Source organism: Scomber scombrus, chromosome 8 (assembly GCF_963691925.1).
Source record: "Scomber scombrus chromosome 8, fScoSco1.1, whole genome shotgun sequence".
Classification (NCBI taxonomy): domain Eukaryota; kingdom Metazoa; phylum Chordata; class Actinopteri; order Scombriformes; family Scombridae; genus Scomber; species Scomber scombrus.
The window spans coordinates 8,795,916-8,818,684 of record NC_084977.1 but is presented as its reverse complement, the minus strand read 5'-3'; the positions used below and the strand labels follow the sequence as shown (position 1 = coordinate 8,818,684).

At 41.8% G+C, this 22,769-nt stretch overlaps 1 protein-coding gene across 1 annotated transcript in view; it reads left to right on the top strand.

Annotated features, from left to right (window-relative positions):
• The first annotated feature begins 11,723 nt into the window (after nucleotides 1-11,723).
• Nucleotides 11,724-22,769, top strand: part of scfd2 (sec1 family domain containing 2) — an 87,595-nt gene continuing 76,549 nt past the window's right edge. The window contains exons 1-3 of the mRNA XM_062424148.1: nucleotides 11,724-12,623; nucleotides 12,791-12,959; nucleotides 22,303-22,430. Of these exons, the coding sequence (XP_062280132.1) occupies nucleotides 11,810-12,623; nucleotides 12,791-12,959; nucleotides 22,303-22,430 (1,111 nt within the window). The 5' untranslated portion in view covers nucleotides 11,724-11,809. The remainder of the gene's footprint in view (nucleotides 12,624-12,790; nucleotides 12,960-22,302; nucleotides 22,431-22,769) is intronic.

Here is a 22,769-nt window from a genome sequence, read left to right as displayed (position 1 = left end):
ATCGAGTGAATGTTTTCTTTTTTTGCGAGGAAATGTTTCACTCAATTATGAGAAGCTTCCTATTAGCTTGTGTGTTGTTCTCACTAACAATTATCCACTTTTACAACGTGATAACTGAAACATCTCCTCTTGTGGGTTTGGAGCTCTTCATCTAACCACTCACACTGTATTAAACAAATGCACCAATAAAAAAGTGATGAATGTGTCCAAATGTAGATTTTCTAAATTACCATAATAAGCCCCTTCTCTCTCACATAGCACTGGCTTAATCAGGTTGCTAACATCTCCTACATGTTGACATGCTGAGTTTATAGGTTGCATGAAAACATTAATACATTAGATTAGACTGGTGCTGAAAGTGAGAATGAAAAAGACTGAAACGCATACATGTTCTTCAGCAAAGGCACTACTAATCTCCCTATAAAGGCATATAAATGGAAAATTAACAAAACTCAAATACTAAATATGGACGTTGGAAGCCCCATGGGTCCTTGGCCCTCCACACAACATCTGAAGCCAGGTCACAGATCATGCCAGAAATACCTGCTGTTTCTAATATTCCCCAGGGAAAAGCTGAGCGGCAACAGTGAGGCAGGGACTATCTATGTAGACACTGCACATGTGTGCATTAGAGAAAAGTTAAAAAGGAAATGATTCATAAAGCGTAAGGGAGATGACTGGCAGAGTTCATAGGAACAGAAAGTCCCTGAAGGATGTGAGGATTTGGCAGATGGACTGAGATGTGAGAGAATCCATCTTTTAGGACAGAGTACAGAGTGAATTCAGGCACACGTAGACACAGCAAATTAGGAGAAAAGGGAAAGCGTAGGATTGAGAAAAGAGAAAAAGATGAAGGTACAGGAAGCTTGAGAGACGGACAAACAGAGAGATGTATTGAGACAGGCTGGATACAGACAACATCCAAAGGAAACAAGTTGAGCAGCAATCAAACTGAAGTGGAGCTACATGGAGGGGTATGTGTAAAGGCTGGGGCACAGCGTTGTCCACTTGTTATCTATGTTGTGTAAATTAGAGCTGAAATGTGGGAGTTTGCAGACAGGTTGTGACATATATCTGAGGGGAGGAGTGGGGGATGCCTTGGATACTGATAAACAGGAGACCAGAGGCACAAACAATGTTGCTGTCTTGCTTTCTACCTTATTTGGCCATTGGTCCAGCTGCAAAATCAGCAACAGAGAACAGTGTACGGCGATAAAACACATCCAGCTCTGAATAAAAAGCAGTAATGCCAATAAACTTCGATGGGTTGTCCTTTGGTGTCAAATGAGTACAACAGGGTCTGACTCAGACATGAGGCACAGTCTTCCAGCAGCAATTATTTTGTTTCAGATTTTCAGCACTTGTGAAGCTTTTATTAATGATCTGTGGACCATTCTCTGACTTCTCTTTCTCCCACATTTTTGCTGAATTTGTGTCTTACTTGTGCTTGCACCTGAGTCAAACCTCCTTGAGTAGAGATATGTGTTCTGTTTCCTTGACACTGTGTCCCACCTACAGTATCTCCTCCTCCTCTATTGCTGCCACTACATACAGAGCTCTGTGGTACCACACACACATACACAGAACGACAAAATCATGGGCTCACCTGTCCAAAGTAGCCATGTTGGAGAGAGAATTGCCTCCTGGTACGAAGAGGAAACCTGCTTGGAGTAATACAGATTATCAGGTCATGCTCTTGACAGTCACACGGTTCACATTAAATCTATTATGATTAATTTGTCTTCCATCCACACTGTTTTTTTGTAAAGGTTGTTGTCCACAATGATAATAAGAAAAATAGAAAATACACATAAATAAATCTATTGTCTTCTTTCACTGTAATGGGCGTTGGAAAACAACTTAATGGTAGCACTATTATCTGGTGATAACTGTGGTGAGATGCTCGTTTTTGTCATAGCAGTTTGTTTGTTTTGAATGTCTAATTCCAATACACTAGAGTTCTTTTCACTGCCAACCCACTGTTGGACTGGGAATGGAGTAGACAGACATCAACAACCCACAGCATCATTGTTGTGTGCTTAAATTATTTGGAGTGTAAACACAGATAAAAATAGAAAGAACGATTGTGATTATGAATGAGCATCCATCTGAACTACTGAAGCAACACTGCTGATTTGTGAGCATCAAGACGAACCGATTCAACCTATTCAAAAGAAAAAATAAAGCATACTTGTAAATGCAAACACATCATTTGTCTTGTGTAGAACTAAATGCATTTCAGATTGGCAGCCATTACAATAAAGCACAACATGAGACAGAACAGACACAGTATGGGCATACGGGAAGGCATGTTAAATGTGGGAGGATCAATGTGCCAGCATTAATATGTGGAACGAAACACAGGGGCACAGTCCCAAGATTAAAAAAACATTACCCCTAACCAACAACATAAAGTAATAATTTATGGTGTTACTACTTTTAAGGTAGAGACATTAGATCAGCCTCAAAATGTCAGAGTAACTAAATGTAAGTCCTACTTGCCTTTCTCCCCATCAATAAAACAGAACGAGTCAAACGCTTGGGTGCACAGTTAATGGTCCCACTTCTTATAATGCTCAAATTTTACGTGACCGAGCAACACAATCAGTTCTGAATCGCACACATGGGCTGCACTGACTACACATTGCACGCACACACATACACACATATAGGGATTCCTTTGAAGAGTCGAGGCACAAACACACATTCACATCTGGATACCATCCCCTTCCTTTTTTTCAAAAAAGACCCCTAACGTGAGAGTGGCTTAGAGCAGTTTTCAACTACATAAAGAACACAAAAATGGTTGAAACAGGAGGAAGAATAATAAGAGCTGTTGGAAGTTCAAGCTTGAATATATAAAAAGAGCGTGGAGCTCCCCTGCTTTGTAAGTGAAATGTAGAACATCTTCCTTCCCTTTCAAATACAAGTCCCACTGAGTTAAGAGGGCCTGAACTGCTTGCTATGGAGGAAGGACCCAGCAAGGCCTTTGATACCTCATACACCTGGACATCCAAGGGAAGAGCAAAGCTGAACATAAAAACACACACACACACACGTACACACACTGAGAAACATCTAGAGGGAAACTTGAGTTAAAATACTGAGCACCTTCGGGCTAAATCCCTGTTGAGTAAACCAAAAGAAAATGGTGTGATTCTTCATGGACACAGAGTGTGCTGCATGGAAACAAACACCTGAGACAAGGATTCATTACAACAAATAGATGAAGTCACTGACGCAATATAAAGTTCACAGAATGAAATATCACGTAGAAAATAATGTAAGTATGCAATATAAAGTGATTAAATAGAGCATGTCTACTCCTAACTGTAACTGCGCTTAGGGAATGCTATGTAGTGCGTTCTGCACTGCATACACACATGCACACGCAGTAAACACCAGCTCGTCTACACACACACACACATGCCATCAATGTTAGCGTGAGTGAGTAATTGTTTCTACCTGTGGTGATCTCAAGTGAGTGTTTGATGAGGGCTGGGGTTCCATGCTTGGCAGCATATGAGAGAGCTAATGGCTGAGGGCTAATTGCCACCGATTGTGCTTGCGTGGCTTTCTCTCTCATGCTAATGTTTCACAGAGCTACAGGCTGGAGGGTTTTAGATGGAGTTGATATTTCACATCAGACCACATGCTGCTGTTGTGCACTACAGCAGTATGGGCTAGAGTTTTCTTTTCTTAGGTAAAGGCTACTGTTTCCCACAGTCTGAGACGCAACACTGTGCACAGACAGATGTGCACAATGTCTTTCAGTGACAGTGTCCCGCCTTTGCTCTGCCATCCGTAAAGAGCATAGCCATTAGCTGCTGCTCAAAAAAAGCTGCTTTTCTCAACTCTAAACATATATTAGGTGCATACTTTTTATTGACTGATCAAAAAAGTAAAAAAAACACACACACACACACACACACACACACACACACACACACACACACACACACACACACACACACACACACACACACACAAATGTTTCTTTGGAAATGACGGCAAAGCCAGGAACTTAAATCCAATTCTTTTTTTAAAACCGACTTTTAAATCTTATTGGTATTATTGTGTGAGTGCTGATATTCCTCTTTTTGATTTAAATGATGCCTGCAGTTGTATTGTCGAGGTCAGTGGTTCACATCAATAGCCCTGATCGGAGGGCATGTGGTAATGGTGTGGTCAATTCAGAAAGAACTGCACATCTGCTCAAGTGTTATTTTCAATCGATGTATCAGTGCCAAATCAAAGGACCCTCATGTACAAGCTCTGTTGCTACACTGACTTTAGTGACCTACTAACCAGTTATAGAAAGTATTAGCTGCAGCACACAGCAGCAGACATCCTAACCTTGGCTGTACGCTGTGCTGCACTGATAGATCACACAAGTAAAGCCCTGCAATGGCAGAGCTCCTCTCCAAAATCCGCTATCAAACACACTTGGCATCTAATGTGACCTCACTGAAAAACAAACACAAAAAATTAGAAGAAAATAAAACAGCCCCTTGTTTCCCTCTCTCCCATTCCCCACGGTCGGTCTGTTCAGCACATTTCTCGTGCCACAATCTGCTGGCCAAGCACTTTTTTTCCAGGGGCTATTTTTATCATGTTACACATTTGCATCACAAATGGAGGCAGGGCATATAACTTACAGAAAGGGGAGTGGCCTAGATAAAAGATACGCAAATACACTTCAAAGCTGGAGCCGATTGTTCAAAGCTGCAGTCGGCAGGATGTTTGATATTTTGGTTGTATTAGCAGCTCTGGCATGGGCTCGCCAGGCAGTAAGGGGCTCACAGGGGGCGTGTGAGGGGTAAAAAGGGGGTCTAAGCCAGCATTTCTATTTTGGAACCTTTGAAGATGAGGATATGGCATGTGTTCGGCTGTGTGAACGGGCCATGGAGCCTTCCTGGATTTCTATCTGATTCACTACGAAAGGCCAACAGGAAGTCTAAAGATTGACAGCACTGATGGACTCACACCTGGATGGCACTACAGACACCTGCCTTCACGAAGACATATATCCATACAATGTCCTCAAACTCATGCATGCACACACATAAACACACGCGTGCACATACACACACACACAATCAACAATGTTCACCTCTGTCCTTCAACTCCACAGGATTATTTATTATGACAAGTGTTGCAGCTTCACAAACACACACTTGCCCAGATTGCCATTAGTCATTTGTGCAGCTGCATGGTGTGATGTGGCCCACAGGGGGTTCTCCTGGGGCCTCTTCCACCTGAAAATCTCTCTATACTCCCACACCATCTTAGAAGACAACTTATGTGTTCATGATCATAGCATCAGATGAGAAAAGGCAAGTGCAAGATATTTGCGCAAAATAGTTAATGATCCAAAATCAGGTGTAGGGATGTTATAAATGAGCATGTTTAAGGGTGTTTTATTTCCCCAGTGGTGGGGTAACTTACCCGGTGGAGGGGTATATGGAAAGATATCAGTGAAACTTAATGGTGAGGGCTGTTGAAAAGAAGTAAATCTATTCTCCTCGGGAGACATCTCAGTAACCACCTGCAATGTGAAAATAGTTATTAACAGCCTCACTTTGTCTTTCGCTCTCTCTTTCATTCACAAATACACATGCACACAGACACACACACATTACCTGAGTATTGCTTCCTTCAATATTGAGACTTTGGGGGACTTTCACTCTGCTGCTGGATCTAGGTTGTCCTCCAGTCGCATCAATGGCAGCACTTGATTCTCTGTTGATCAGGTAATATGACACTTGATAAACACATCATGCCCTTGCGAGATTTTGATACAGTATTGAAAATGGCAGTCGAATCTTTCTCTAATTCTTTTTTCATATTTACCTTAAATGATGCCTACATGTAGTTTTGATGTGCACTTATCTAATATTTATCAAGACAGAACATAACTTTGTCCTAATCTCACTCCCCTAAAACAACCCCCTGCAGGTCCATTAACGCATTAAACCTCCTTAACTGGGTCACAGCCCTTTACGATTCTACACCCCCGCCACCATCAGGCACCCCACACACACACAAATGAAACACTAACCCCTTTCTGTCACTTGGACTTAATCAACAGTAAAGAAAGACATATGTAACAACTGGGAAGTGCTCGTAGGTTTTTTATCTTTCTTCTGCTCAACTCGTTTCAGCTTTGAAACACACGCCAAATAAAAATTTTAACACCATGGCTTTACAGAAATAGAGCGCATAATTTCTACTACTTTCTGATACAACATGAATATAAAATTGTGGGAAAATTGTGACTAAATCTCACTTACATCCCAAAGGAAAGCTATTACACATGGTAGATAACACCAAAGGAGTACCTCTATCCATACGCTTGATGACGGTGTTGTGTCTGTCAGCTGTGTGTTTGAATGTGTGGCCGTTGTGTCAGGCTCTGTTCAGGTATACCTCTGTCCTTTGCTGCACTGTTGTGTCTGTCAGCTGTGTGTGAGTGATATGTGGCTGTTGTGCTAGGCTATGCTGTTAATATTCATCTTGGTGCCTGTAACATTAGCATTGATAATGTATAAGGCTTGTATGATTAAACTGTGGTGCATTCAGGCAAATATAGTTGTTATGGCCTATTTTGGTTCACATCTGTTTCAGAACCTATTAAGCACGATTGGTTTTGGACAGATTAGGCCTACCTGATTTTCTGTGGGACCACCAACAGTGTGATTTCTGCTTACACTACTGCAAAGGACAACATCACACCCAGATCAATAAATACAGTGTGATGTGATCACACAACAGGTGCTGTATCAAAGCCTTGTTGAGATCATCATTGACTGGATAATAAAGTGTGTCTATTTGTCTCTGGCTGCTATGACGTCCTGGTTCTCCTCTGGTCCAGCTCTGTCACTGAGGAAGAGGTAGATGCATGAAAGCCACTAGCGCTCAGATCCACATTGAACCTTGCCAATGGAGGGAAACATCATTAAGGGACGGGTCTTTAATTAAGTGGTCCTATCAGTCAACCTTATCCCCCTCAACTAACAGTCAGGACCTCCACCAACATGCATCCTTGACAACCATTAAGCTAAATGAGAGGGAGTTGGGGCAAAGATGTTGTTTTGTATGGGCAAAAGCACTCAAAGGCATACAACACCTGGTCCATAAATAGAAGCAAAGTGCATACTGGGACTGGATGCTATTTACTAACATGACAAGCATCTGCTGCTCAGTGTATACACAAATGATGGGTGACTATAACTGGGTTGTAAAGCACTATGAGCCCAGTCTAACAGCCCCGTCTCCCACAGGCATCAGCCAGCTCTGCTGTTCAAACCTTTTCCTTAAAAGCATCTATTAATGTGAAGAGGAACACACACAGAACAAGAGAAGGAACAGAGCAAGTTCACAACACAAAAGTCAACTATTAGTTTGTTAGTTTGATTTTTAGATTACTATATAACTCCTATTTCTCTGTGTTAGAAATTTGTTTTTATGCATTGAATTGATTATAAAAATGAATCCAACACAAAGGTATTGGTTGTAGAATACGACCAGTGGTGGAAGAAGTTAAGCACAAATAGCATTAAAATATCAAGTTGCTCTGTATCAAATATCTGGACATCCTTTCACAGCACTCTATGAAATGTATGAAATTTCTCTTCAGCCTTAAACAAATGACCATAAGCAATTGTTTACCTCAACATTTTGGGCTCCCTTGCCAATACAACCCTAATATGCTGAGCCCATCTTAAGATCACAGAAAACAGATGGCACCAGCCAGATAGTTGTGTCATAAACAGAAACAACCAGCTGCCAGCTTCTCTGGGCTCAGAGCTCGAAGCCACAGCAGGGAATGGGACGTGAGGGGGAACATTGTCGATGATGAGATAGACAATGAGAGCAGGTAGACGACATGATACTAACCTGGAAGCTAGTACTGTTCGGCTGTCCGAGGAGAGATAAGAACAACAAGGTTCTTCTTTTTCATGTCTGGTGGGCCCCTTCTGGACCTGAGTGGAATAACAACCAAGTGCTCAGTCCTCCTCTGCTCTCTAATGTGCCCACACTTCATTTCTGGTTAATATTAAAACAAGAGCAAAGGTAGCCTACTCTATTCTGACTCATCTATTGTGGCTCATGTTCTAAGAGTCCCTATTAAGTCTTCTCAAAAAGAGGAGGTAGTTGACTAAATCACATCAGTAATTTCCTGTCTTACCGTTATTTTAGTGCGGGCCTTTTTTCTATTAACAGCACAGTATTTTGCCTGTTTCCTACAGTAGACCTTCCAGCTTTCCTCATCAAAACCATAGTTGAAGTAATCTGAGATGTCAGCACCTAAAAGCAAAACACAACATAGCAATGAAAGTCTGCACACTGTATGGTCATTGAATAAACAGTTGCACTGAACCGGTTAGGTTAAAACAAGCAAACACTGCAGAGAACCGCCTACATCTACAGACCACCACTTACCAGCTTTCCTCCAGGGTTTCTCCTCTGAAGGATCAATATTAACCATCAATACTGGGATATCGTCCAATGCATCCATGATCAGTCTCTTTGTAGCACCACCTGTTAAACATTTGACAGGATACAAGATCTCTGAATAAGACACTTCACAATCTAATGTACAGGATCATTATTTATTCATTTTCCATAAGGCCATGGGGCATTTTTAGCATAATACATCATTAAACTGAGCCGACATGCAGCAACGAAGCAAATATTCTCAGTGTAAAGGTCAATTAATGATGAAAGTGTTAAGGATGTGAATAAGTCAATTTTTTAAGGTCAAATAGTGCCTGGGTTACTCACTTGTCTCAAGAAAGAATTACATTGTTCTACAGCTAGGCTAAAAGTAAGTCTAATAGCTTTCTTAATAATGGAAATGAGCCTGAATGCTTATCAGTTTTTTTTTCTTTAATGACACTTTCCTGGTCCTCCTGTTTTTGAGCTTGTGTTGTTTTTATGTTTTGTGTTCTGGACATTCCCAAATGGTGTAGCAGAGCACCCACTTACTGACTGCATGTGGCGTCCTTCCGCCATCAGTATTCAGATACACAGGTGTTTGCTCAGGGCTGAAATAAGACAAGAAGCATCTCCATCATCAAGACAATAACTTGAAAACTGGGAAACACTGCGGGCTGGGTTGTGTGGTGATAACCTAATTTCAAACCCAATTTCTTCACATACAAGACTAATATTTCACAAAAGAACAATGAAAACATCCCAAACCTACATTTTGACAGAAGGAGGTTCCTGATAAATAATGCACATTCATATTATGCCCAAGAGGCAAACAAACATAATAAAAGGCTGGAAAATTTCACATTATTTTGTCAGAAGATGGATGGTAAATATTTATACTCTCATATGCATGACTGCTTGGTTACACAAAAATCATTGCATTCATCAGCAGTGTCATCTTCACTGCCTTCATCATCTTGGACAGCTTTCAAATTTCCCCATTTAAACAAAAGAAACACATGAAAATAATAACATCCACTTGCATGCAAAAAATCATAATAGTTTATTTTCCAGATGCTGTACAAAGTACAAAATACACAGTACATAATAATGAGGACTGGAGATACAATTCTACAGTGAGTGTGGCTATTTTTAGCTGAGTGCTTAACTCAGATGACTCTTGTCAAGAACAGTCACAGGCTAAGTGCCCACTTTTACAGATTCTTTAGAAAATGGTGTTGCCATTTATAAAAGAAAATAGCAGTTCCTCAGTCAGTTATTGCATGGCACAAAGCAAACATGATAAAAACACCTGAATAGAGGCATACCTTTATCTGCAGATAACTGATGTTTTGCTGGAAAAGGCTTATCTTGACAAAAATTAACCTTTTTAAATACAGTTATCAACAATATTCAAAGTGGGTCATCCTAACTGCAAGCCTCCTTTAAGTGTCACAACAACACTTGACTGTGAGCACCTTGCAAGTGTAAAAAATACAAAAACATTTTTTAAAAAGACTAGCCTCACAAAAAACCTGAAGTATTGCTGCAGCTTTGGTGCACGGTGGCAAGGTTATGCTACACTAACTCTGAGACAAAGAGGCTGGAGAATGCAGGCCACAGATATCGGCAGTGCTCCATTTGTTTGATTGCTTACATCCACATTTCGAGGCTCACAAATAAACGCTGCTCGCCTGGCAGAGGATTTAATGAGCATCAAAATACTTCTTAATGTTCCACATGACTGGCTGCACATTTCAGGCATCTCGCAGGGTGCAGTCACAAGCGTACAGTGCAACTATAATGATCACTGTCATTATTGTACTGTGAAAAGTGTATTATATCTGAATGCTTTATAACTGTAATGTAGTTGGTTCTAATTGGAAATAAGCATGCCAGCACAATTCATTCTGAATGTGTTATTGCTCACTCACACTAATGGCCTGTCAAACCTGTTTTCGTTTTTTAAAATATTAATTTGTATATTTTAGGTCATTTTTTTGTCTTTTATGGATAGCTGACAGTAGAGAAGCAGACTGGAAACAAGGGAAGAGAGAGGTGTATGGCATGCAACAAGGGTCTGCAGCTCCAAACCTGTTTTGAACTCATTGATGGACTTTAAATTAAGAGAGGTAACTGGAGAATTAAGTGAAATAACTAATAATAGGATCATAAACAATATAAGATCACAATTTTGTCATGATTATGGCAAGAAAATTGTGATTGTATTCATGTGTGTGTCCATAACATTATTTTTATTAATTTTTTAAGTGTTAATGTTAAATATGAAAGGGGCACTATCATGGAAACATATATTGGGACTACAGTCACCAGCCACTTCATTAAGTACACCTGGGCAATCTAATTCAATCCAATCCAACAGCTCTGCTATAAATTCTACTTTTTTAAAAAAGTTTATACATTTTCAGTTTTTGTTGACATTGTTAAAAAGGTGATAATTCTACTTTATGTTTATTATATTGACTGGTGTTGCTATGATTTTGCCTCCCTCGTGTATGTTAATGGAGTGGACACATTATTAGGAACGTAATTCAATATAATGTACCCTAATACACCACCACCACCCACGTTGACCTCTATAATAAACATAAAGCAGAATTATCACCTTCTTGACAATGTCAACAAAAATTTAAAATGTATGAGCTTTATCAATGTAGAATCTATAGCAGAGCTGTATTGGATTGCATTAAATTGCACAGGTGTATTTAATAAAGAGGCCAGTGAGTACATGTGCTAAATACCTGGATGAAACCTCTTCTGTCTCCTCTGTGTCATCTGTGGAGTTCACGTTATAAATCCCTGAAACACAACAGGAACATTTTTAAATAAATGTTAGTGACTAAATTTGACACTTGAACTTCATCATGGTGTATGACATTCACTTGGAAACCTGTGGCACCCCTTGGCAATTGTTTATTCTGAAAATGGAAAGAAACAAACAATAAATTAACCTAAGCTAACTTAACTTACACTTATATATTTCATCTTCTTCTTCCTCAACTTTGCCTTTAGAGTCTTCGTTCAGAGTAGCCATTTCAATTTTAAGACGGTTTACTTTTTTTTTTTTTTTAAATAAACAAATATACACCTCAAAGAGTTAGTTAGCTGCGTATGGTTTTCGATAAATTCACCGTTAACTATCTCTGTAACACTTTATTATGAGCTGTTCTTGACGCTGCTCATTACCATAGCAACGAGGCAACGCTCTTGTGACGTATTTTACGCTGCGACGCGCGAGTGCCACGTCACCTTTGAGAGACTCTACAGTTTTGTTTTGGTTTGTTGGAGCTACTTTTCTGATGTGTGTCTGTGATTTAGCTGCATTTAGCCAAAACTGACAATACACAAAATGCTGACGGCGGAGGAATTTTCGCACTTCCCGCTCCAAATGTGGGAGAGGGTGCTGTCGAAGGTAAAGAAAGCTGTTGTTTTTATGGATGACAAGTGTGCAGAGGCTCTCCACTGGAACGGTGGTGCTGCCGCCCTGTTTGAGGCTGGAGCCAGAAATTTAAAACAGTTTTCTAGCTTCGAAGCCTGCGGTGCGAATGAGCCAAAGGCGGTGTTTGTGGTGAGCACCCTGTTGAAAGGGACGACGGTCGACATCATGAAAGACATCATAGCCCTCAGTCACTTCCAGTACTGTGTTGTCTTCACCACCGTGTCTCACTCTGTCCACCTCCTCGCTAACAATGTCACCACAGAACTGGAAGGTAACCCTGTGTTTGAGCAGTTTGAAGAGAAGCTTTGCGAGTGGATGGGAAACATGAACTATACGGCTGAAGTCATGCATGTCCCGGTGGTCTTCGCCCCTGTGTCGCAGCAGCTGTTCCTCACACCCACCTTTGCACACCTGTTCCCCCTGCTCTTACCTGACCTGGAGGCAATAAATGCAAAACGGCCAGAGAAGAAGAGATTTGGAAGCCTGATAGACTTAGACATACACTCCCTCCCTGCTGAACTGCAGATTGAAATAAAATCTTTGGCTTCAGCTTTAAATTCAATGTTTGAAGCCACAGGGACCAGGGAAGAGAGCTTTGCTGTGGGTTCAATGAGCCGGATCATAGCAGGGGAACTGGCCAGTCACCCTCAAGCTAAAAACAGAAGGAAAACCGCCCCTAATAAAGCATCGATCATCTTTGTGGACCGAACAATGGACCTTACAGGTGAAACCCCCCTCCCTCTTTGGGTGTCATGTGTGTCAAAGCCTTAAAACACATCACCACAGCAGCAATCATGATCACTTTTATGCTTCATTAACATTCATATTAATGTAAAAATGTCACTGTCAACTGTTACTACACACTTGAATCCCCCATTTCTTGATTCTCAGGAGCTGTCGGTCACCACGGCGACAATCTGGTGGAGAAGATTTTGACCATGCTCAAACCCTTACCTGGTCATGTGACAGATGTACAGGTGGACATGCTAGAGCTCACGAGTGTGCTGCGCACCCCTCACTCCCAAACCACCGTGGCCCCTGGCTGCCTTGCACAGCCCCAGTAAGTGCATCTCATCTGGACAGAGTTATTATTTTTGTGTTATTTTATTGTAATAGTCTTTTTTTTGTTTTGCTTTTGTATTTGTATTATACACACAGTGCTGAATGACTTGGATTGAATTAAGTTAGCAGTGATCAAAACTCTTCTATAAACCTTTTCAGCCATCATTTGAAACTAAGATTTGCATGTTTTTTGCAGGAAAGATCTGATTGTGGCTCACTGTTATATCCAAGACTCAATGTGACATTTAACATGTTTTCAAAGGGCAAAATTTAGTTTTGCAGATATAAATCCCACTCAAATAGTATTTATTTATTTTCTGGCAGTTTGTTATTTTAAAAGGATATGAGCTGATCAATTATTTCAGTCCGGCACATAGCACATGAGTGAGTGAGTGAGTATAATCCCCCTACACACAGGGAATTTAGCAATATACTGTTTTCCTGAACATTCATTGGTCCTTCCCTAATTTAAGTACACAACTCAGTAGTAGTTGCACACAAACTGCAGTGTTTCCCAGAAAAGCAAGACTCCAAAATCTCATCAAGACAAGCTGATTTAATATCAGCTCCAGGTAAGTATTCTGTCATGGGTCATTTGTCTCTTTATGGCTGATTTTAAAAGCTATGTGTACATCACCTCACAGACAGTGGACCCTTTCTTATCGTAAAAGCATATTACTGCACGACCCATTCAGAATGAGCCAACTGAGTAGTTTGCAACTGTTTTTCTTAATAATTTGATATTACACTATGCTTCATCCCCTGCAAACTTGCACACTATAAGTGGGTATGAATAATAAATTCATAGATTATTTAATACAGTACTGCCAGGCTAGGCCCGCTGCTAATGGAGGTCATTAAATATGTTCTTCTATTACAGCATAACCTTCTCTAATTTGACCATGGCTAAACGATGAGTTTAGTTAAGGAAGAGCATGTCAAATGCTTAATTAGCTAGCTCCACTGGAGATATTAATCATATCTGAATGGGTTACAGTTGTGCATGTTGTCCACTGACATGACCACATTATAATCATTTTTACATACTTTTCCCACCTGATCACACACACACACATATCTGCACAAACGCACACTCTCACCCCTCAGAGCCACCCCACACTGAGCAGGATGAATGGCACATGACCAGCATTAGGTGGCAGTTGTTCAGTGAAGCTTGCCTCCAGTCTTGGCTGTGCAGATCCACGTGTCAGGCGCCTGCGGTGGAACTGTTGTACATGGCAGGGATTAGTCCTACATCATGTGTTCCACTCCCCCTTCACTCCTGCATGTGGTTGCAGGAGGAAAAGACTCTGACTGAGAAGAAGAGTTTTGTGGCCGGAGCTGTCATACAGTTTGTCTCACAGCTTTGACTTCATGCACCGGCTCACACACTCTGAATGATGCAGGGACTGTTCCGAGCTAGGTGGGAGGTTCTGTTGTAATGGAACCGGCTTCAGATCTTTCGAGTCAATCCTGTTTAGACAGCACGTACTGTAGCAGATAATGTGAGCACAGCAGGGGCAGGTTGCACCGACCCCTCGGATGCAGGGCTCAAGTCTGGGGCACGTCAACCAGTTACCTACAACACACCCACAAATGCTTGTCTCGTGTCTCAGCTTAAATGACTCTAGTTGTTCTGAATATCTTGCTTTAAAGTCTTTTACAGTTTGTCTGTAGATGGAGGAAATGTTTTATATTACATGCTGGATGCTGCTGTAAGAATTGAATCCTCCCAAAAGGTTAAATATGAAGATTGAAGCAGAGTACTGGAGTGGGTCACTGTGCAGCGGTTTTGATCCTAGCAGCAATGCTTGCACACATTCCCCAAGAACATTTGAGCATAGCACAGCCAAGAAGCTTATCTCAGAACATTCAGAAGATCGATTCAGATGTTGTATACAAGGTCTGACAGGCGCTCAGACAAACAGGTCTAGAAGTGTAGCTGAAAGTAATAAGCAATGCAGCAGGGGCTCTGCTTGTATGGGGTTAGCGTATGATCGGGGCCAGCCGGATCAGCAGGAGTGTTATTGCTTGTGCTATCTGTGAGCAGATGGCCCGGTTGAGCCTTATCACAGATGTTTAGGAGATTGAAGTGCTGCCGAGGCACAGCAAGAAAGAAGCCTAGAGTTCCCACTTTATTTAACGGCCTTCAAGTGCGCAGCTCGCCACAGGCAGTGTTTATGTCGAACGCTATAGTATATTCAAGACGGCTCTGCAAACACGCGTTGTTAAAGGTGTGCCGTTCTTGCGCCTTAATCTGCGAAAGATAAAAAGGAAAGGTTTTCTGGAGCTTGTTTTCTCTACATGATGTGAGCTGTGCAAACCACTAGACCTTACTGGCTCTGTGTGGTTTAGGTTGTCTATAATATAATAAGTTCCCTCCTGCTGGATGTTTATACACTTATGATTTTTCGAGTTATTTTTAGCCTAGATTGCAGTGTGTTTTGATTGGTTTTGTTGTGTAGACCAGCTCAAACCTTTTAAATATTAGGTGTGGACCTAATTTGAACCTTTTTGTATGATATTTCCCTCAGTAATTCCAGGATATTTTTATAGATTACTGTGTCTTAAACATTCTGTGGGTGGTTGTTGATTCTAGCTCTCCAGGCAAGACCCCACACTTACTTTGCAATTACTGTCGTATTGTCTTTCATAAGCCGGTGTGAATTTTCCTCATCCTACAACCTGACTTTCACTCTGTGGTTCTAGTAATCATGCCAGGGGAAAAAAGTATACTTTGAGTGGGTGTGTACATGCACACACACAGACACTGACACACACACATATGCACACTTAGCCTGCGTGGGTTTTATGTTATCCGCTCTTGAACTGTGACATTCTTTTGCAGCCATTAAATAGTGCCAGGATGCAGAATTGACTGTTGAAAGCTTTTGAGTGAAAGTTGCAGTCGAAGTGTTGTTTTGTATGTCTGTGTATGTGTATCTGTGGTCAGGTACCTTCCAGGCCAGTCTGTGTAATTTGCTGTGCTTGGCTGCACGGCCCTTTTGATCCTGAGAAGGCCATATGAACCCCATTGGCAGAGGGCACCAAGTTTTCCCTCCGTCTCAGACTGAACCCTGCACCCCCGTCATCTGGCCGCCTTGGACCTTGATCCTGTGGTGGGGGTGTGTGCATGTGGCTAGAACCGAGTACGGGTGGCCAAGGTGCTCTGGGTCTGCCTCGGGAGCTGCTGAGTCTCAGCCAGGCAGAGTAACCGACCGCACCCTGCCATGAGAAAACACTGCGAGGCTGCCATCTCCTCCAAATCTGCCCAGCAGATTCTGCACACGCACCACCGAGACGGAGGAAAAAAAACACCTATTTATGTCCCAGCTGGGAAATATGAACACGAATAAAAAGTCATGCACACTTAGTTGATTTGAGGCTGTATGGGGAAAAGTAAATGGAAAAAAGAAGCAGAGATAGAGGAGTGTGGAGAGGAACGAACAAAATGATAGACAGCTAAGAACAGCTAACCCTGTTTTTACCCCACCAAGAATAAAGAGGGGGTATGAAAACTGGCCACATTCATTCTATGGTGGTTCCTTGTGGGGTGAAGATTGTTTTGCCATTCTATACTTAGACTGTAATATGCTGGTGTAAGGAGGTTCATGTTATTGTGAACAGTGGCACAAACAGCAGAATGAACATGAAGACTTTGGAGTGATTTATAGACTATGCAACGAGTCTGATTGAGTATTATTTACAGTATAGTGTGAGTTCCCATACAGGCCTGCTTGTTGGGTATGTTTTGAGGTTTAGAGGGTTTGTTTGAACAGAGACACAAGCAGCGTGGGATATAGTTACTGACCAAACATCGGATTCCTTACATCCTTACATTGTGTCGCCCAGAAAACTGAATTCTTACAGTCAGTGGTTTCTATGATCCACTCCTGCCATGGTTTAACCTGCAGCTGATGATACTGTAAATAGTCTGTGGTGATTAGTCTGTGGAAAGTGAATTGCAGTGCTTATACAGTGTGTGTGTGTGTGTGTGTGTGTGTGTGTGTGTGTGTGTGTGTGTGTGTGTGTGTGTGTGTGTGTGTGTGTGTGTGTGTGTGTGTGTGTGTGTGTGTGTGTGTGTGTGTGTGTGTGTGTGTGTGTGTGTGTGTGTGTGTGTGTGTGTGTGTGTGTGTGTGTGGGTGGGAACTGTAGCTATGCACTTCATATAACTTAGTGAGAATCAACTTGCAATACTTCAATATAGCGACGATCAAACCAAAAAATAGTTGCAATTTAATTTAGAAGCCTTCTTTCAGTTTTTCGATTAAAAAAAAAGAGATCGACTTCTCCCTTTAAGCCATACGCATATGTTTGTTCATGTGAAAGACAGTTTGGTTGCTTTCATCTAATAATTTATCATAGATTTGTATCAGCCATCCCTAAAGGTCAATGATTGCTTCAGAGTTGCTATCAGTGGCTTTGACTCGTGAAGTGAAGTTTAGGCAATGCAGGGATTTAGTCATATCTTAGGATTCAAAGAGCTGACATGTTCTCTGGTCCATCTCTGATGTTGTGTCTCTGTTTCCTTCGCTACCTAATTTTGTTTTCTCTAGCAGAGTAGAAGGCGTCTCATCCCAAAACCCACACAGTACATCAATCAAGTAGATAACTTGCACCTGAACAACTTGTACTCGGTGTTCCCATCAGGGCTGAGATAACATAACCTGTTCTGTCTTGTATGCCGCCAACGACATTTATTTGATTTTCACTCCAGAAACACACTTCTAGCAGAGAAAAAGTGCACATTTATTCAGTAAAATGATAACCCCCCCCCCCCCCCCCCCCCCCCGTCCCAAAGTTGGTACTTTACATCCTCCAGGCCCAATCCTTCAAAGAGCCCCCGCTGCTGGCTTTCATTTGAAATGGTAAACTAGCCAAGAGACATGAAGGGAGGAAGATACTCCTGCATCACCCCCCGTCCAGATCTTTTGAGATTTCTTACCTTCTTCCCCATTTTACCATCCTCACTACTCCGTTACAAAATAAGATCTATTTGAAAAAAGTCAATTTTATGTCTGTTTTCATATGTTCATATGTCATTTTTCCCGTCTTTCACTGTAAATGTGTATATATATATATACTTTATATGCTTAACATGCTTTTAGTGTAATTTGAAGGAAATTTGCTACTGTCATCAAAGTTTGCGTTGTTGTTGGGAGCAAAAACGTACATTTTAATTGCAAAGAGTGTTAACAGTAAAGTATTTTACAATAGTTTTAGTAGGATATATGGAGTCATCCCTATTGCTGTGTTCATGTTATACCGGAGAAACCATAATTACAAGTTTCCGCCTTCAGGTCAGTCTCCAGGTTGTGATCATGACTGCGAAAATGGGATTTTTCTGAAAGGTCAGATATATCCGAATTAGCATTTAATGATACTGAAGTGCCTGAAAACCAAGCAAACATGGACACCTCACGTTAGCCAAAGTCTGTCGTTCAATGTGATTAAACCCACATTTAACATACATAATGTAATTTTGTCAGTGCGCAGTATTTCAAACCCTCATGCGGCCCTAATGAGACTGTTTCCGATCTTTCCTATCTGACGTAGCGTGAACTCAGCATTAAGCTGACATCACTGAATCGTAGCTGGTCAATTAAAGCTCCTCATGTACAGCTGTGTTGATTTGTTTAATTTTTACTGTGTATCTCCCTTTCCTCTCCTCACTTCCTGCAGCAGTCTCTCCCTTTTTCCCCCCGTCCATAAATCTGCTGGGTCATTTGTCCCTCTTGCCAGGACACACAGACACTCAAGGCCAGGTCTGGTTTTGGTTCAGTCTTTTCTCCCCCTCCTCATGTCACGTCCTGTTCCTGTGGTACATGAGATGTTTACAGGGAACCGACGGCATGTTTTCACTCCATTAAACATTCTCCATAAATTAACGGCCAGGAATTTTTGCTGATCTGGCACAACTCTAGTAGGTCGTTTCCATTAGATGGACTGTAAGTCTGTTGCAAAGAAGGATCGCCGGAATCATAGGAAAATAGGAAATATTACAGATTATACTTTGAGTGTGAAGTTTCTAAACTCTTAATCACATTGAGATTATATTAAAATGTAGACGACTATCTCCAAGAAGTGGTGTCAAAGATTTATGAGCTGTGATCTGTAGTAAGAAGTTGCTCAGCTGTCAATTAATAGGGTAGAAGTTAAAGTTACAGGCAGTTTAATTATAGTTTTTTAGTATTAAAGGCTTGGAAAATCATATTTTGTCACTTATCTCTCCTGATATCTAGCCACGCAGATAGTTTGGGTTATATTTGCAGAGGTTTTAAGAGATTTGTCTCTGAGCTTTCTGCTGCCACCCCTATACAAAGTAATTGAATGACATTTTATCTGCAGCATCCAGAAATGACTTTTTAGAAAGAAGATCCCACTCACTTCTACAGTATATAATACACAGACTTTACCATATTTATATTGGAAGTACTTTCTGCAGTAGAAACATTGCCCATGAAAGCAGTTAACAGCGTGTTAAGCGGATTATACAGAGAAGTGGGGATGCCTTCTGGAAAGAGATGTTGCTGCAGAATTTTAAAATTCCATGTTTCAATGCCGTGAGCCCCACAAACTCAATTCAGTACAGTAGTGTATGTTACATTTTGCCACTCATCCCTAGAGGCCTCATCAGTCTTATGTATGTAATATGACTCACTTTTGAATCATGTTATGAATACTGAAGTGTGTGTGTGTGTGTGTTCGTGTTCGTGTTCGTGTTCGTGTTCGTGTGTGTGTGTGTGTGTGTGTGTGTGTGTGTGTGTGTGTGTGTGTGTGTGTGTGTGTGTGTGTGTGTGTGTGTGTGTGTGTGTGTGTGTGTGTGTGTGTGTGTGTGTGTGTGTGTGTGTGTGTGTGTGTGTGTGTGTGTGTGTGTGTGTGTTCCACTTGCCACTCAGCCTAGAGGCATAATCAATCGTATGTATGAAGTATGACTCACTTCTGAATCATTTTATAAATACTGAACTTTGGGGTGTACGCTGTGTGTGTATGTGTGTGTGTGTGTTGACGAGAAGGAGTCAGCTTAGACAAATAAACACTAAAATGTGTACGCACACACGTGTGTTTAACTAAATGATGAGGGGGCCACAGGATGAGGAGTAAATTGAAGAAATCCTGCGTCAGACCGGTTAGGGCCATACTTTTCTGCTGTATCATACACTTCCAGGAATACTATCCCCCTCCTTACCCCCACAGTCATTAATATTTGGAGCCAGTCAGAGGTATTTCATCACTTTAATGGGCGCATGAGTGTTCATTCTTCTACGTGGTGCACACATCTTTTCTTCTCTTTTTTTCTAGTTACACTATTTTGTTGCTTAACTGACTTTTAATGGTACAACACTCATAACACATCTAGTGGAATTCAGTTTGGGGCACAAACACCCACACTCTCCAAACACACCCACACAGCCTGTCCAAGTAAGCCAGAGAAGACGTTCACTGTGATGCACACAAGTCAAGTGCAAGAGTGCCCCCTTCAGTCTGAGCAGCATTTTCAAACAAGGAGAACCACTCTGCACTTTACGTTCGCAAACAAAGCCACACAGATGGATAAGCACAAACGTCCCGCGCCCCCAGCCCCCCCCCCCCCCCCCCCCACTCTCCATCTCTCCCTCCTCTTCCATAGTATAGTAGTTACTCAACAAGGTTCCTGGCTAGTTATGGAGCCTGTCTCACACCCTGCCAGTATAAACCTCACCCCTCACCCCTCGGCCCAGCTCGAACCCCCGCCTTCGTCTGACCAAATGGCCCAGGGAAAGCGTCAGGGGAGCTGGCCAGTGGAGAGGGGGGCTGGTTGGGCAAAGAGCCAAATTAGAACCATATTTCATCCACACTCTGTCGGGGCCCTCGTCTTCTTGGAACACACACAGATGCACAGGGTTGTGTGCAAACATATACAGATGCATGTACACATATCCTTAAACACATACGCATGGCTGCTTACATATGGCTGCTTGAGTCACACTACTGGTATTTCAGCCATGACAAGTATGTGAGACTTCAGGATTTTCATAATCGTAGCCATTCCAATACTTCATCATTAAGTGCATGGGAGGTGTTTCCAAAAGGATAAAGAGACGTGTTTTCCAGAAATTATACCATGTCATCAATCTTGACCAATGGCTACAATTCACTATTATCTTCACGTTCTTAAAAAAAGACTAAACAAGCCAAGAGGTTGTTATGAAATACCTGATTTATCTTCTTTTCTTTTTTTTTTTTTACTGTATGAGTCTTTTCATAAGATTTTGTCCTGAGTTCTGTGTCGTGTTTGCTGGTCTTTGTGTCTGGTTCTAGTGTGAAGATGGCGGCCGTCCCAGTGTGAGCCCCTCTCCTCCCCATCCAGCCCAAGCCCAAGGTCTGGAACAGATTACATCTGATATTAAACACATGGCAGCAGTTAGAAAGGAGAAAAGGCGAGAGAAGAAAAAAGTTTTTCAAAAAAGAAAAACAGAGTGGATTTGTCAACGATCTCCCTCCTAACTCCCCTCTCCCCTCGTCTACTCTCTGTCCTTAGCCTCTTTTCTCTCTTTGTCTCTTTTTCCCTCATCACTTTCTGGTCACTCCTGAGAGCGAGGAGACGATCGTGTCCACTTGTCTGTCTTGTTGTCAAAGGCGCAGACATAGACGTCGGCTTTTGATGCCTTTTTATCCATCCTACAAAGTGTCGGTGCCTTTAACAGGGCATGAAATGAAAGAGGAGATAGAAGGAGACGTATAAAAAAAACGGATTGTAGCTTGAATCTAGATACAGGGGCCATTTTATAAGACTGCGTGTCACTCTGTGAAGCTAATGATGATAAAGTTCAACAGCACTCTTTGATTCTTTGGTGGAAAGATTTGAAGCTGTTTTCCTTGCTCATGGCAGATGGTAATGGTCTTACACACATGCCCTATCCTCATTCTCCCACCAGAGATGCGGATCAGTGTGTTTCATAACCTAGCAGATAATGAGGCGAGGGACCAAGATGGTATCAAGAGGAGCCTTGGTCTCCAGGCTCTGTTGCCACTGATGTACTAAGGACGTCACAGATCAGTCCAGAGGAATGTTGATTCACATTTTAGGTGGATTGAAAACATTCCTAAATGTTCCCCGCGCTAATTTCTTTCTTTTTCCTGTGAGGGGTCCCACAGGGGAGTAACCACTCTCCAACTGGGCCAGCTCTCTGTCACTGAGACAAGCGCTCAATCAAGTCCGTGTTGTTCTTTTGTGTTTACGCTCAGAGGCCTGCAATCTCTGAACAAACAAGAAAAGCAACAGTTGCTCCAGCGCAGGGGGAAAAAGATCTGTTTTTTTTCATGACTTAACTGACTTCTCTGATTGTTCTACCTTTCAGGTCATCTGCAGCGCGGTCGCTGTGGGAGGCCATGCTGACCAGTAAGCATAAAGAGGGAGTGATGGAGGTCAGACGGCAACTGGTGGAAGCAGCCAGCAAGGAGAAGCTGCCAATCAAGATGAGCATGGGTAAGAATGAGATAGCGACCAATGAGGAATACAGGGACACATATTGTTTCCCAATGTTAAAAAAAAAGAAAGAAGCAAATTCATGCCAATGAAAAAGAAAATACATAAAAATTGTGTGTGTAAATATTGCACGATTGTAGTGCAGAACTATAGCGCCTCCTATCGAGATCCAGCTTCTCCTCCTTGCCGTGTATTTGTCCATGTGGCCACAGAGGAAATCTGAACCACATGTTGGCTCGATGACACACACTCACACACACACACATGCTCGCTCGCACACACGCTGCTTTCGAAAACTTTTGTTGTTTGTTAATGAAGCAAATGGGGCTGAAGCAAGGG